Below are 17722 nucleotides of genomic sequence, written 5' to 3'. Positions count from 1 at the left end.
CGCGCTAGCCTAAGGGCCACCTTAGCAAAGCGCATCCCAGGCTGCATAGCCGCACTACCCTACCCAACCATACCACACATAAACATGACACTACCCCCGGGGTTTACACAGACGAGCCGGCGAAGCAAGAAGAGCGCCAGAAGAAAGGGCCCTAGCCGGCGGGGCCCAGCCAGGACAAAAGGAGGTCCCACAAAGCGCCTACACCGGCCGCATTTGCGGTCGGGGTAGACGACGGATGGGGCCCACCTACGAAGGCTGTCCAGGCCTACACGAGATGAGGCAGGATAAAGAGGGATAATCCCCCTCGATCCCAAATCATTGAGGCCAATTTCTAGCCATAGAATAATGGCGCGTAGCCATAGAATAATGGCGCGCGAATATGATCGTACTATAGGTGGTCTGTGGCTCCAATCATATGTTTTGTGGCTCCACCGCTCCAATTGTATTATATGTTTTGTGGCTGCAATTTGCCGCCAAATAAAATAGTCCAAGTGCTGTCAAATACGTTAATAAATAATTGCAATTAATAAAAATATTAATTGTATATTTAAATTTCCTTATTTTGCATGGCGTGGTAAAGTGTGAATTTAATTATTTCGGCAATTTACGAAGTGTGGTGTACATACGTATATTAGAATAACGTTAATGAAAAACGAAAATATGGATGCAAACAATACATCCCATCAAGTATCCAAAACACCTAGGTAAGCAATGAAAGATACAGGTAATAAATGTTTGTTAATTTTGATATATTCATACTTAAAAACTGGTTATTTTTATATCTAATAGTTATATGTATCCATTGTTGATAAATTGTTTTATCACATAGATTTCAAATAATATATGTTTCCATTGTCACTATAACATTAATGTTTAAAAAAGATGTTAAAAAAGCAGTGGTGTAAAAAAATTTATGAATATCATGGTTTATTAAAAAGAAAATGTTTGATTTAGAAAAGAACGTAGTAATGAAATTTAAAAAGTAACGAATGGAAGAAAGTGGAACAGATTTATACTTGCGTAGATGAATTTCTGTAAATTCAAAATATATTTGCTAGTGACTGTGCAAATATTTACTGAAACAGACTATCTTTACACCTTGTGTAATTATTTGTGAGCAGAACCAGAGCTATTTATTTTACTTGTATTTTTATGAGGGAGAAATTCGGGGAGAAACCACCAGACTAGACTAAAATAATCACTTTTATATTTAATTGTTCAAGTATTAGGTACTTAAGTAAATGGGTGAGAGGGGGATGAAGGGGCATGATGTGTGCACACATACATGTGTTTCAATAGGTATCCAAATATTAGTATTACTCAAACTTGTACACTAAATTACTCCTAAGGTTCCCTTCTCCATAAACTAATAATATAGATTAAAATGTAAAATAATATTACCATAAATATTTTTCAAAATTAGGTCTAACATTTTACGGCCCTGTGTTCCGTTACTTAAACCTGAAAATGATACACTGATATTTCAAGAATTAGAATTGGACCATTACATTGGAAAAGTATATGCTGGAATGCCGGGACCCCAAACTGGTTTGGTACCAATTATTCGTATGTTTGGAATTACAAAGACGGGCAACAGCGTTTGCTGCCATATTCATGGTTTCTCACCATATTTTTATGTGAATCTACCTGAGAGCTTTACTACTGCAAATTTGGCACCATTTAAGGCAGGTTTCACATTTTATCAAAGATAACAAATTAATACCTATGGTATATCTTTTGATGTAAAGTTTGAAGTTTTATTGCATGTTTTATATTAACAGTGTATTATAATGTCAAAGAATTCAGTAACAATTTTTTTTTTTTTAGAACAAGTTGAATGATGCTGTACTTGCAGACACGAGACTGGCTAATAAAAGTGAAATCTCAGAGGCAGTGCTTATGGTAGAATTAATAAAAGGAAAATCTTTAGTAGAATACACTGGAGAGAACGATACAAATTTTGCTAAAATAACATTAGCTCTTCCCAAATTTGTTCCTGTGGCAAAACGGTTATTAACTACTACTCTTGTTTATCAACCTCTTGCAACTCATAGTTTTTTCCCTTTCGAGTCGAACGTCGACATTGAAACTAGGTATTACTGCTTTATTAAATTTCATTATATTCTTAACATATAACTTTTAGGTTCATGGTGGACTGTAACATTCTAGGTTGCTGTTGGATAGAGTTGCCAATTGGTAAATGGTATTTCAGATCAGAAAAGTCGTCATTTCCAGTCACCAGTAGATGTCAAATTGAGGTTGATGTATCATGGGCAGACTTTATCGCACATGCTCCCGAGGATAAATGGGCATCGGTAGCTCGGTTTAGAATTCACAGTTTTGATATTGAATGCGCCGGAAGAAAAGGTAATACAATGTGGTAGTAATCACAACAGTTGTTTAAATTAATTAGGTAACTGTAGAAAGCAATATATTTAATGTACTTTGTTTGGTAGGTATTTTCCCTGAACCTGATGTTGACCCAGTAATTCAAATTGCAAATGTCGTAAAGCTTCATGGGGAAAATGATATTCTTACGAGAAATATATTTACACTTAAATCTTGTGCTCCCATTGGCCATGCAGAGGTAAGTGAACTTATCTGTTTATAATAAAATTATATAAAAAAAGTAAATAATCCGTTGATGTTAATATATTAAATATTTGTATTCTAAAATCATGTCTGGGTAAAAGTGAATTATTGTCTATAATAAATAAAGAAAAGCTTCATTCAAGGTGTATATCAATCTGGAAAACCTGGAAAACTTGAAATTATTAGGGAATTCCATAAATGTTAACCATCAGGGAATTTCTTAAATTTTATTAATCTTGTTAAAATTCCAATTGTAATTGGTCTTTATGGTTCTCTACTGGTTTATGCTTATAATCCCATTAACGTTTTCTTTAATATTTACTAAACCAAACTTTATTATTGCTACACCTTGAAAATTATTAAATATATACTCGTAGAAAGGCTTAGATGAACAAAGTTAACAATATTCATATTCATTTCGATTTCGTTAAGGAAAAATTGTAAATCTCTTTTTAAAATGGGTTGTATAATAATTATTTCTGAATATTTCTTTAAATATTGTCTAGTTTCTTTTATACTAAAATAATAATCATTATATTACAAGTTCTGTGAATTAATTTTGAGGGATTTTTTTTGTGAAATCAAGGCTTTATTGGGAAAAATTGTATACATTATTATTTTTCAAAGTATTGTCCATAGCTAGCCACTACTTTTTCCCATCTTTCTGCATTATATGGAGTCCACGTTGAAGGAACAACTAATTTTTTATGCTATCCATTGGAAGCACTGCTTAGTTAGGGTCATGTTCCATGAAACGGAACAAACAGTAATCCGATGGAGCAATATCTGGTGAATATAACGGGTGTAGTAAAATATCCCATTTCAGCGTTTCTAAGTATTTTTTGACTTCATGAGCAACATGTGGTCGAGCCTTGTCATGTTGAAAAATTATTTCAATCTGCCTTTGCTCGAATTGCTACCGTTTTTCCTTCAATGCACTGCTCAAACGCATGAATTGTGTTCAGTAGCGTTCACCAGTGATGGTTTCATTCAGTTGAAGCAGCACATAGTACACAACACCAAGCTGGTTCCAACAAAATACAGAGCATGAACTTTGAATATTTAGCCTTGCCGTCTATATTGGTGCATGGCCAGGCAAACCCCAAGATTTTCTACGTTTAAGATTATCATAGCGTATTCATTTTTTATTGCCAGTGACGATACCCTTTCTTTTTGCCGTTGAAACAATTGTTCGCTCGTGAAAAATCGCCGTTCAAGATCTTTCAGCTTCAATTCACATGGCACCCAATTTCCTTGCTTTTGAATCATATCGAGTGCATTTAAACGTTTGGAAACCGTTGTGCGGTCAACAATCAACAATTCAGCAAGTTCATCTTGCATTTCACATGAATCTTGGTGGTCGAGTAACAGGGCGTCCTTATGTTCACTGTAAATTTCCAACAGCACTCGATGACTTACAGCAACATTTTTCTTTGAATTAAACAGGAAAAATGAAACTTTCCGCAACTGGCGTTTTAGTGGCTCCTAATTCGACATCTTTGGAGCTAAGAAAAAATATGTTGTTAACGCATCAGCAAAATGACACATAATAAAAAGTAAAGTCTAATGACAGAGCTGTGACATGGATATAGAAGTGTTCGACGCGATATAGCATAAGTTCTATTGTAAATCCCTCAAAATTAATTCACAATCTTTTTCCACCACAGTATTCATTTTTGTGCAGATTTTATGTCGACTCCTGTATGATTTTTAAAATAATCATATCTTGTTAAATATTTGGGTTGGAGATATTGCAAAAAAATGTAGGAAATGGTAAAGAAGGAAAAATCAAAACTAGTACAGAGCTTATATCTACATATTGGAGAAAAAAATTAAATTTGCCTGGAAAATCTGAAAATATCAGGGATTTTTTTTATCAAAATTTAGTATTCACTATGTTCATTTTTCAGGTTTTTAGTTTTGAAAGGGAAGAAGACATGTTGGAAGCGTGGGCGGATTTTGTGAGGAATTTGGACCCCGACATTTTTACCGGTTATAATATAAATAACTTTGACTTTCCGTATCTTATAGAGAGAGCTAAACATTTGAAGTTAAAGCATTTTCAGTTTTTAGGCAGATTATTGAATGTTAGGTAAGATTTTAATGTTTAAATTACCATTAATTAGAATAATACAAATTTACAAAATATTCCAGGTCAGAAGTAAAAGAGACGGTTACCCAAACCAAAATTGGTCGCAGAGTATATAAATCCATTAATTTTGAGGGTAGAGTACCGTACGACATGTTATTGGTAATGAAACGTGATTTTAAACTGCGATCATACTCTTTGAACAGCGTTTGTCAGGAAATTTTAGGAGAACAGAAAGAAGACGTGCATTACAGCATAATTACAGATTTGCAAAATGGAGACGATCAAACTAGAAGGAGGTGAGACACAAATTATTTTTTTAAATTAATTAATTTTTTACAGAGTGCTGTAATATTTCATACAAAATTACACAGTTGATCCTCTGAGAAAAGTTCATATGAATATATCGCAACAGCTTCTATAAATTACTTTTTTTACTTGATCTTTTTTTATTTCAAAAATATCGACTTTGATTGTTTATAAAAAAAAATCCTGTTGACCAATTGTAAAAATCGTGTGTACTTCACTAAATAATCACACGATGAAGTTACAGTTCAATTTTCTAGTCGATCAGATGAAAACTCTTGAGTTCTGCTGCTCGCCGATTTCAATAACATGGTTTCGGGAAAAACACGTTTGAAGTTTGAGATTTCTGTAACTTTTGGAAATCATAATAATATGGTGCATAAAAATTTTTTTACTATCACTCCTTGTACCATATAATTGCCCTTCCATAGCCGTATTTTTGCTCTTCCTGCTTATTTCATGGTCATGAAATCAGTGAAACGATACCCAAAAGATTCATTTACTTCTCTTTCACACTTATCATTATTAAGTTTGAGTTTCTTTCCCGACACACTCACGAACTCCGGATCGTACTCGAATGAATGACGGTTAGGCAGACGTCTATTTCCAGTTTTACTTCGCTTACGGGCTGTACTTTATTTTTACTGCCTTTACGGCCTGCATACAACTTATCACTCATATTTTACCAATGCAAACAGATCAACAAACTCAAATAATAACACAAACACAATAATAGCACAACTCGAACTACAGTGTACAGCTGATTGACGACACACATGCTCTAACCATCGTAAAAATCTTGTATTCAGTATACATGGCTGGAAAATCCACATAGTCGATCTGCCTTCACATGAGAGCGACAAAGTAAAGAAAACCGTGCGATAGACAAGGATGGCTATAGTGAAGACGTTTCATAATCTGAAGTCACCGCCCTTTTCGGGTTAGAAGTGGGAGTGACTATTCAGATTATGAAACATCTTCAATATAGCCATCCTTGTCTATCGCACGGATTTCTTTACTTTGTCTTTTCATGTAAAGGCAGATGGACCATGTGGATTTTCCAGCCCTGTATAATAATGGTTTTTTTGCTTGTGGTGACATCTATGGTTCACTTTTGAAGAATTTTCTCGATGATCGGTAAGTTATAGGTGTTTTTACGTGCATAAAATTCAAAAATGCTGTATCGATGATAGAAGCGAAATATGCTATTTTTTCGCTTCGGAATTGCTTCAGAAAAATTAATTTTACGGAATTTTTTCATGTAAAAAAGTTTTTGATTATGAATTTAGCAATGTTTTACCGTATTTTAGGCCAATAAAAACAAGTGATATAACCCCTTAATAAACCTGCAGTATAATGTAGGACGTAATTTTATTCTCTCTCGTAGATTAGCAGTGTATTGTATAAAAGATGCAGAGCTGCCATTGAGGTTACTGGGCACGGTGCTCAGTTTTACAAACGATGTAGAAATGGCCAGAGTAACCGGAGTGCCCATTACTAGCTTGTTAACCAAAGGAGAACAAGTTAAAGTTGTCGCCCAACTTCTTAGACATGTAAGATATTTAAAGTAGTTGTGCATTAAGTGGAAGGAAAGTTTTTAAACTAATGATTTTAGGGAAAAGCGGCCGGTTATTTTATGCCGGCACATCAGGGGGGCCCTTCAAGTGACCAGTACGAAGGAGCCACAGTTATCGAACCGATAAGGGGATATTATACTGAACCGATTGCAACACTCGATTTTAGTTCTCTGTATCCTAGTATTATGATCGCTCATAACTTGTGCTACACTACTCTTTTGAGAGCTCCTATGAAAGAAAAATTAGGGTGAGTATTATCTTCATAAATATATTTATACTTCATTATAAAATTACCTGTTAAGCAAGTATTGAGTAAAAATCAATAATAAGTTAAATTATATTAGCCATTTTTTTAATTCAATTTGAGGTGCGACACGTAGTGTAACTGATGCAAATTTGAATAGGAAAATTTTTTTTTTAATTTTTTCTTAATCTACGAAAACACTAATAGGTCAACCATCAGAGTGAACAAAGAGGCTGTTTTTTCGCTTAAGTATTACAGCAAAGTTCATGTAGTTCCTTTTGCAAAATACTTAGTAAATGAAAACCCAAGTGATTTCCCCAGCAAAGTCGTGAACAATAAAAACAGCAAAAAATGATTTTTTTGTTTTTTTTATAATATCTTGAAAAATAATTATGTAATTGTCTTACTGTCAATAGGACTTTTGTAGAGAATAAAAAAACCTATAAAATGGTTTTTTCTGTGACCTGATCGGTTCATTTTTTACAGAGAAAATCTGGAAAAGCCTCTAAAATAGACCTTTTTTCAAAAATTCATAACTCGCTCAAGTTTGAAGCTGGGAAAACAATCTTGCGAAAAATGACAGCTAGTAATATGTAGTTTAATCGTGCGTAAGATAGTTTCTGTCCGATCCTTAGTTTTTGCACAATTGCATTATAAACAAATTTGGGTCTTTTTTTGCACAGCGTAGCGATTTATCAAAAACGGCCTGATTTAAATTCTGAAAAAGGCATCTGAAAGTAGACGACAAAATCTCCAATTTGTATATCTCGGATTTTCGCCTGGGTGATGGGAAATATGCTAAAAATGCCCTTGAAAGTTGCCCGAAATGATCGTAAGTACGCTCATAAGTGTCGGGTTTTACAATTTTTATTGTTTAAAAAAAAATTGTTCACGACTGCTAGGGAAATAATTTGGATTTTTATTCACTAAGTATTTTTCAAAAGGTAATACATGAAATTTGCTGTAATATTTAAGTGCGCCAAAAAATCTCTATTGGTTGGCTTATAATATTTGTGTGATTTGAAGTAAAAAATTCAATTTGTCATTAATTTTGGAATTATGTTGCGAGCAATTTTTGAGATACACACAATACTAACGTACTTTCGTTTGTAAATGTAAATTGAACACAAACTTTTTCAACAACATCTGTTAATAGTATTAGAGAAGTTGGAAATCAAAAGGTAAGTCATTGTCATTAGGCTGTGCCCTTCCACCAGGTTTCTATATGCCGCAGGTAGTCGTTTCGGAGCACTTGGGGAAGATCTCGAAATTTCAAAGAAAAAAATTTGTACAAGCATAATACTTCATTCTTCTTTTTAATCTGAAGGTTCAAAGCATCTTAAATCAATAAAAAATATTTTGTTTCTGAAAATTATACCTTGATACCTCTTAACACATTCACTGCGTAAGTATTTTCCGAAGTTTTTTTTTTTTGGAAAACAGCACAAACTTCAAGTTTTTAGTAATATGTATTATCGAAAGTCCATAATTTGCACAAAAAGTTTTCAATTTTTGGATGACGCACCAAATGTGTCATACGCACTGGTGACAATCAGAAATTATTATTCCACAAATCGAAATGTTTACATACTTTGTTTTAGAAACTTTTCTTGGTCACTACTGGAGTGACTGGTAACACCAAATTTAGCAACAAACAATTTTTGCTTTTTAATTTATATCAATGTAATGTCTCAGAAATTTTTAATTTAATTTTAGAAGTAGGTAGGCACTACCATAATTATGTAAAGCTGTAATTCAAGGTAATTGCTCAAAATATCCACCATTTTTAATACAATTTTATAACGTTTTCTTAAAGATCTTTGAACATCAAACAATATCCTGAGGGTTATTTTTAATTTTATTACCGCCCTCTTGAACTTTTTTTGCTCCAATTCTTCACTAGAACGAACTTTTCTCTGCACTACGTCATCAGATGTAATTCGAAGTAAAATAAAAAAAAATATAATAAGAAATATATACAGGGTGTCTCAGATTTAATCGGGAAAATTTAATAATAATAATAATAAGCTTTCTTTTTGAGATGTGTTAAAATTTAAATAAACATCTTTTTTTTCAAGTATCTCAAAAATATGGCATATTAAATTTATTTTTCCAGGGTTGGACAGATAAACAAATTTTATATTTGTTTTCTTGAAATGTAAGTCAGATAATAAAATTACTCAATAAAAAAATAATATCAAACTCATAAAAAAGCTGTGGCGTTTTCAAATCTATCTTTGAAATATGATTAGGATGCCACAGCGGATCAGATAATTAAAACTATTTTTTTTTTAATTCAGCCCCTTAGTGATTACTAAAAATATGCAATTTACCAAAATCACCCAAAAAAAATTTTATTAAATTTAACACCATGTACATTGAAAACGAAGCTTTAAAACATACAAAATCATATGAACTTTTCTTTTTATTTTTGCAAGTTTTATCGCATATTAAACTTTCCTGATGAAAACCAGAGACGCCCTGTATATAAGAAGTGGGGAATGATCCTATTTTCATACTGCAATTCTTTAGCTTAACAGATGATCAAGTGACGACAACACCAGCAAATTGTATGTTTGTAAAATCATCAGTGAGGCCAGGACTCCTCCCATATATTTTACAACACCTCTTAGCAGCTAGAAAGAAGACGAAAGCTCTTCTAAAAGACGAAACTGATCCCATGATTAAAACCGTATTAAATGGCAGACAATTGGCATATAAAATATCTGCAAATTCTGTTTACGGCTTCACAGGAGCACAAGTTGGGAAATTACCTTGTCTGGAAATATCAGGGGTAAGTATAATTCTGAGAATATCACTTATCTTAAGTGATTGTTATGCAGGGTGGCATAAAAATATGGGAACCCCCAAAGAATCTCGCGAGATATGCATTTTCTGGAAAAACCAAATATAGGGAAAGTTAGGATTTTTCCCTGGCTATTCAATGGTGACCATGCCATGACCACTGACCACGTGGTCATTATGGGGCGAAGACGATTTTTTAAAATTTTTTGACCCTGGAAATGGAAAGACCATTTCAAAATGGCGGCGAAATCAAGATGGTGGACGAAATTTTTGAAAGTTAACGAATTGTCACCAAATTTTGTATACAGAGGTTTTTGAGATCGCTGATCACGAATCAGAGGTCAGATTTTCAAAATTCAAGATGGGGATGGGGTTTTTTAAATTTGATCAATGGGGACCAAATTTAATATACGTAGGTTTTCAGGGTCACTGACCCCACGTTCGTGATCAGCAATCCCAAAAACGGCCGTAACCCATCTTTGATGCAAATCGACCGATTTTCGAAAAATTCGTCCGCCATATTGGATCCGCCATGATTTTTGATTTTTTAAATCCAACCTCGGATTCGTGATCAGCGACCTCGAAAACCTCCGTATACAAATTTGGTGACAATCGGTTAATTTTCAACAATTTCGTCCACCATCTTGATTTCGCCGCCATTTTGAAATTTTTGAAACGGTCAAGGTCATATCTGAACGTAAAATTTTCCGCTCTTTCCATTTGGGGGGTCAAAAAGGGGGGTTCCCATTTAAAAAAATCGTCTTGACCCTATAATGGCCACGTCAAAATTTAATCGAATGCATATCGTGATTCGCCATTTTCCTCAAAAACATTGCGTTTTACGAAAAAAATATCAAGAAACAAAAAAGTTTCCAAATTTTTTTTGGCTCTAAAGACAAGGGGCCTCACGAAAAATTGTCTCAAGGAGGTTCCCCACCAAAAAGCGTAGCATCATCAGATTCCACATGTCATAAAACCCCTGTGTACCAAATTTAGTGATTCTCGTACAACAGGGTTCTGAAATATAAAAAAGACTATTCTTAAGGGCAGATTTCAGGGGGCTGTAACTCCGAAAGAGGAGGCTACTTGGCTAAAAAAAAATATGGTTCTCCAAAATTTGTCTTAAGAATCTATGGTAAAATTTTGTTGCATTAATTTCGGGACACCCTGTATTTTCAAAAAGAAACGCACCCGTATGTTTTTTGTTCAACCTCGTATTTTTTTTAATAAATGATATTTTCATCTAAATTTATGTACTTCAAAATCATTCTAATTTGTACATTCCTAATCTACTTTTTGTGGTGTTGGCGATTAATGGGTTAACTGAGAAGAAGCGAAATTCAGGGATGGTAACCTAAAGATGGTGTAAATAAATATATTTTTCGTTCATGTGCTTATAATTTTGAATATAAACTCAGATGATAGTTATTTAGCAACGGTATTGGAAACGAGAAGTTGAATTTTTGTCAACATTGTTTCCAGAATTGTTTTCGTTTCTTAAGATTTTATTATATGTGTATTCTTGGTTAATTGTGCAGCGGCCTTTAATTTCAAAGTCAGCAAAGAATATATTTGAGTTTCTGTAGAGTGTTACTGCCTACGGTAGAACGATGATCGAACAAACAAAGCAAGAAGTAGAACAGCACTATCGAATTGAGAACGGTTACAAGGCTGATGCCACTGTGATATATGGAGATACCGATTCGGTTATGGTAAACTTTAAAGTTAGCAATCTTAAAGACAGCATGGATTTGGGGAAAGAGGCTGCCAAACTTATAAGTGCCAAATTTATCAAACCAATCAATTTAGAATTTGAAAAGGTAATCATAAATATTTTCCCATTCTCTTTTTTTTATGATATAATTTTTAGGTATACTTTCCCTATTTATTGATTAACAAAAAGAGATATGCAGGACTTTATTGGACCAATACTGAAAATTATGACAAAATGGACTGTAAGGGCATTGAAACAGTGCGTAGAGATAATTGCACTTTGGTTGTCGATGTGATTAATACCTGCCTTCAGAAACTACTGATTAATAGGTGAATCTACTCATACTAAAATATTTAAAAGAGATTTATAATTAACTTAATTGTAAGTCAATCATATTATTTGCAGAGATCCTGACGGTGCTGTAAAGTACACTAAACAAGTTATATCTGATCTGTTGCAAAATAACGTGGACATTTCACAATTAGTCATAACAAAAGAGTTGACTAAGCAAGATTACGCAGCCAAACAGGCACACGTCGAGTTGGCGAAGAAGATTACCAAAAGAGATCCAGGCAACGCACCAAAATTAGGGGATCGTGTCCCGTATGTTATAGTAGCCGGAACAAAGAATGCAAAAGCCTTTGAAAAAGCGGAAGTAAGTATATAACACATAATTGATATATTTATTTTATGAAATGTTTAATGAAATTTAAAAAATTAATGAGCTAAATTGACTTGAACAGTTTTTTATTATACAGGGGATTTTTTAATCCATGTCACTTCAGTAGGTTATTCCTTGGAAAGTTTTTTGATCTACGAAGGGGGACCCAAAAATAACATCATATTTAAAAAATACAGTTTATTTTTTTGAGTTACAAACGTTAGTCACCTTTGAAGACCTCTACGTAAATACTAATACTACTACTACTACTACACTATACAAAACACCTTTCATTCTCGTTCTTTCCGATGGCTTGCAGTGCCGCCTTCGATTTTCTTTGCACCTCCGAAATGTCTGGAAAACGTTTCCGTTTCATCTCCCTTTTCACAAAAAAACTCACATGGTGCTAGATCAGGTGGGTAGGGTGGATAAGGGAGTGGTGTCGTGGTTTTTCCCCAAAATATCACGCACAGAGATGGCTGTGTGAGCTGGAGCATTGTTATTGTAGAAGAACCAGTTCCTACCCCACCACAAAGCGAGCCATTTCAACCACTCTCGCGCAACCACCTTAGAATACTTAGGTAGAAGACTTAGTTCACTGTTTGATACTTAGGAATGTACTCTGAATGAACAATGCTACGAACTTTGAAAAAATATATGAACATTGTCTTCATGACCGATTTGACTTGCCGAACCTTTTTCGAGCTCGTGACCTTCGACTGTGATAACTGTTGCTTTGCCTCTGTAAAAAGTTCTCATCCACTCCCAAGTGGTCTAACAATTCGCAGCAAGCAGTGATACAAGCCACCTTTTGATCGGAAGTCGATAAGCGGAGGACAAATTTCGCCATGATTCGTCTCATTTGCAAATAATCAGCTAAAATGCATTGCATGAGCTCCGCAAAAAACCCGATAATTCAGTAAGTATATCAATAGTACGTTTTCTATCCTTGTACACAAGTACGTGAATTTTTGCAATGTTTTCATCATCAGTTCTGGGTGTGGAAGGGCGTTGAATACCTTCGATCAATATGTCGCCATGTTTGAATCACGAATATCACTTCGAAATAGTCATCGCACGAAAACTGTCTCGTGCTCGCTACAACTGCCTTAAGTGACGCCACTTGGCAGACTGACTCAGGAGGGGTTACAAGACAACAATCTAGTGGGAGAAGCCGAAACTATGCGAACAGCACGTAGCAAATTTCTTCTAGTTATTTTTGGGTTCCCCTCGTAAAATGATCTAGGGAAGAATTTCTTGAAAAAGATGGCATGGATATGGAAAACATCCTGTTTAAATAAATATTATTTGACTTTAGGACCCCATTTATGTGTTGGAAAACAATATACCAATTGATTGTAACTACTATCTCGAAAATCAGCTGTCAAAGCCATTGATTAGAATTTTTCAACCAATTCTAGGAGATAATGCGGAATCTATACTTTTGCGTAAGTTTGACATTGCAGTGTATGCAATTTTGTATTTACTGACAACTTATTGTAGGGGGAGAACATACACGTACTAGAACTATGGTAACGTCAAAGGTAGGAGCTTTAGCAGCCTTTACGACAAAGAAGGAAACATGCATAGGCTGTAAATCAGTTTTACCGAAAGGATATGAGAGCGAAGCAGTGTGTTCATATTGTAAACCTAAAGAGGCAGCACTGTACCAACAGGAATTGTGTCACCACAGAATGTTGGAGGATCGGTTCGCTTCCTTGTTCACAGAGTGCCAGAGGTGTCAGGGTTCTTTGTTTGAAGAAATTTTATGTACGAGCAGAGATTGTCCCATATTTTACATCCGTAAGAAGGTGCAAATGGAACTTGGAACGAGTACGGCAAAAATAAAAAGGTTTGGTGAGCCCATTATAGAAGAACTGTTTTAAAAATTTCGACTTAATGTAATATACTGTTTCGTTTTAATACAGTATTTTCAGATAAAAGATCGTTTTTCATCTAAAAAGTACCCTTTCCTGTAGAATATTTGTACTAGTGTTAGTACAAATAACTAATAATAGTAGTTTTTTGTATTCACACCTCAAAGTCGGGAAAATATCTGCCGTATTACAAACATCTTGTAAACTGATAAATTAGGAATTAAAATAAATGTAATAAAATGAAGCAGTACCATAAATAAGCTAAATGGTCATTCTCATTTCACTAAATTAACGTTGTCTGTTTGTTTTTTGTCTACCTAGCTTCTTGTCATATCACATTAGGTGGATTGACTTGTATAGGTAGTTCACCTAATCTAGGTCAATGTCGGAGATTATTGACACTGGGTTTCGTAAACTAAGAACAATGCTTTAAAAAAATGGTAACAAATTTTATTAAAAACTTGAAATAATTTTAAAAATTATATCAAATCTCAGATTAGTAAGTATATTTATTTATTTTTTATTATGAACATTTTATCAAACGGCAAAAATTATTTTAAAACCATAAATTGTTTTACTTACAAATACAGATCCTTCATAAATGTTTACAAGCCGTGTGACCCCCGAGCTTAAACAACCCAACATTGCACTACTGGTAACGAAAAATCCCTAAATCTTGGTGTCACCAATATTAACGATTCGTTGACAATGAACAGTAACAAACCATTATGCCTACACTCGAGATAATGCGATCACTGATTTAATGGCGAACATGAAGGAAATAAAATTACTGTTCCAAAGAAAATTGCTGGTCCCGTGGCTTGCAATCATTTATGAACGCTCTGTAGTAGTGTATCCACATACCAATTTAGTCACATAAAAAAATAATAAAAAAAAATTTTGTTCACTTCGTCTGCATCGACACCAAAATAATATGGGGACTAAAATAACATGGATTCGGAGAGTGTTCAGGACCTTCTGAAGAGATCGTTGGAAGGGTTGAAGCTGTCGGAGGAGACGATAACGGCGCCACTTCCAAGGGTTTTAATGAAGCTGAAGACAACGAAAAGGTCGAAGGTAATGACCACAACAAAAGTACTGACAGAGAATCGGCTACATTCCCAGAAATGGTTGCCGAGTGCTAAAGTCACAGGTCAACATTGGTGGTGCCATCGGTTCGCACTACAGCTCGCACCACTCATCATCATTCATGCTAATCAGGAGGAAGGATGCTTTGGTGAAACAAGCCGTAGAGGACAAGGACGGGTTAGTAACCGATATGGTGCGCATTCTCCGGGAGCATTTCCAACATATCGCCGACATGGCGTAGACACTTTGACAAGTTGGGAACTATCCAAACGAATTCTAGCAACAATAAACCAGTAACTGAACATAACAGACTACGAAGCCATTACCGCAAAAGGCGGCAAACGTGCAGTATGTACAAGCCAGCAACCTGTTGAGGAAGTGACTTCAGCCAATTGACTATACCAGTATTACCAGTAAATTTGGTCAGACATTTATTTAGCAACCTCCCTCAGTTCACAATTCACGACCCCTTTAAGTAAAGTAAAGCAGATCGAAGAACAGAGGGACATGCTATGAAAAGAATTACATAAAATGAGAGAACACATCCATGTAGACCATAACCTCCATAGCCCATCAACTTTTGATGATAGTGAGGATTTCACATCGACAGATTGTGCCTCAGAATCTTCAAGATAGTGTCGTAGGTTTTTCGGCTTTTTTAAAAAAACTGCGGGTCCTACGGAAACATTTATTCTAACTAAAAATATAGGGGAGAACGTAACACATCGACCCATGTAGATTTCATCAAATATCATTCAGAAATAACGGAGCTACAGCGATCCAAAGTTTCAAGTCGCGAATAGCTCCCAACGTCCACCTGAAATATAAATAAGGGCTCTTTCAACGCTTCAGTAGCACTTGTTACCGTGTCGAGCCAGAGGTTACATGCGTGTCGTACGTTCTTCACACTTACCTGCCTTTATAAAAAGAATTCGACTGCGTTATTTACGGTTAGCCGAGCTTTCCTAAATCAGTCCAGGTAGTTTTTGAGTCGTAGTCGAGCTTCTCAAAACCCTGACTACGTTTACTCTCTTAAGGTGGTGTGTCGAGGAATCAGACAAGTTTTTCAAAGTTTGTGTCCGTTCTGCAATACATACTATATTGATTACTTTCGTGTTTAATTTTATCTCTAAACCTGAAGTGACTATAAACTCAAATTTACTATACAGGGGGTATGAGACCCTTTGTAGAAAAGAATTTGCTGAAAAAAAAATCTAAGTTTATAAAACTAAGTGTTTGGTCGACGACGATCCCTGGACTAGAGAAGCGCTGTCCCAGCATAGATGCTGTCGAGCAGAGTATAAGCAACTCCCGGTAAGTGAGTTTTGTGTATCTGCCGAAATGAACATATAGTGAATTCAGACTAGAACTCTTGTTAAGTGAACTTTAGACTTTTCTTGATTGTTAACAAACTACAGTACTTATCTAGTGTTGGCGTAACTTGAACTCTTCAGACGAAACTGAAATAAACAAACTTATTAACTTCAATTTTGCTAAGAACATTCTGAACAAAATTGCTTTAACCTTGAGTGTTTAGAGTCCATAGAAACTTGCACCTAGTGAACCGCGAACCGCGAATATCTCTTACAGCATTCTTCAGTTGATGCAGAGCCTGACGAGTGTACCTGCGAACAAACTTTTAGCACAGCAAATATTGTTTCATATGCTGTGCTTTTAGTATTATCAGTCTTCTGTGTTTTGTGTACTTACCTACAGCGTAGCTGAGCCTGCCGCACCAGACCGAACCTACCTCAATCTCGACTACATTGGTCATGCATACACTTACCTTGTTGTGAATATAACCTCAAGAAAACCTACTACAAATTTCATGGCTTCAAGTAATTTATATACACGGTTCCATTTGATCGCACTATGAGTAGTGACGATACCCCGTTCTTGAGATTCCCTCTGGAGGACCAAGACGAGGGAAGTTCGACACGAGAATTACTCGTCTGTCGAAGTCAATAGCTCCTTATAAATAGTAACGAAAAGTGACTGCGAGGAACAATTGTGAGACGGCGGGCCATATGGACATTTTGTAAAAAAGTGTTATGTACTAAGCTTAAAATTTATAATCTTATAAATAGGTAATTTAAAGTGTATATTAATATATATTGATCCTAGATACGATGATAACACAGCCCCACAAAAAAAATTGAAATTATTTTCTCCGATATCTGAGGAGGTGCACTTAATGTTTTTGGGGTTGCTGAATCCGAATCCGGGGTCCGTTTAACCCCATCACGTCAGGGTCAAGGGCATCTGAAGGTCAAATTGCGGAATGACTATTAAAAAATCTGGAAAAATTTATATATATGTTTTCGGGGTCGCTAAATCTGAATCTGGGGTTCTCTTGACCTTGAAGTGTCAGAATCAAGGTCAAATAAAGGTCAAAACCCTAAAATTTGATGATATGATCATTTTGACCCCGGATTCTTGAAGAGCAGAAAATTTTACGTCCGAATATGTATTGACTTTTTTTTTAGAACAGACCTTTGTAGGTCACGTGATGGTCATCCAAAATCAAATCCATTTTCCAGCTTTTGGCTGTAAATTGAGATCTTGGGTCTTTGATGAGTTGATATTTTTCGGGTCGTTGATCACGATTCTGGTATTCATTTGAGCCAATCACGTCGTAATATAACGATATAATATTTTCTTACTCCGGATTCTGAAAGAGTGAAAAATTTCATCCGTGTGTTTGCATCCAGGGCACCTCCCCGTGGTGACGGCGGGCAACGGAGTTGTCCCGCTATCCGGCAAAGTCC

General features: G+C 35.2%; 1 protein-coding gene across 1 annotated transcript; it reads left to right on the top strand.

The window, feature by feature from the left end:
• Positions 1-466: 466 nt before the first annotated feature.
• On the top strand, positions 467-14298 carry LOC108911888 (DNA polymerase delta catalytic subunit). Its single transcript, XM_018716963.1, has 15 exons — positions 467-704; positions 1424-1685; positions 1828-2093; positions 2144-2367; positions 2457-2587; positions 4503-4684; positions 4747-4980; positions 6375-6540; positions 6603-6811; positions 9341-9602; positions 11200-11433; positions 11484-11656; positions 11733-11982; positions 13307-13436; positions 13492-14298. The coding sequence occupies exons 1-15, from the start codon at positions 646-648 to the stop codon at positions 13872-13874; spliced, it is 3165 nt and encodes a 1054-aa protein (XP_018572479.1). The 5' UTR covers positions 467-645; the 3' UTR covers positions 13875-14298.
• Positions 14299-17722: the final 3424 nt, after the last annotated feature.

Source organism: Anoplophora glabripennis, unplaced genomic scaffold (assembly GCF_000390285.2).
Source record: "Anoplophora glabripennis isolate ALB-LARVAE unplaced genomic scaffold, Agla_2.0 scaffold539, whole genome shotgun sequence".
In the NCBI taxonomy this organism is placed as follows: domain Eukaryota; kingdom Metazoa; phylum Arthropoda; class Insecta; order Coleoptera; family Cerambycidae; genus Anoplophora; species Anoplophora glabripennis.
This window is presented reverse-complemented; position numbering and strand designations above follow the sequence as displayed.

Bases quoted from the DNA above. Each gene is read 5' to 3' on its own strand.
- LOC108911888 (XM_018716963.1), top strand. From the start codon at position 646: ATGAAAAACGAAAATATGGATGCAAACAATACATCCCATCAAGTATCC. The intron at 9,603-11,199 runs GTAAGTATAATT...GAGTTTCTGTAG, and splicing joins CTTGTCTGGAAATATCAGGG to AGTGTTACTGCCTACGGTAG. The intron at 11,657-11,732 runs GTGAATCTACTC...TATTATTTGCAG, and splicing joins CAGAAACTACTGATTAATAG to AGATCCTGACGGTGCTGTAA.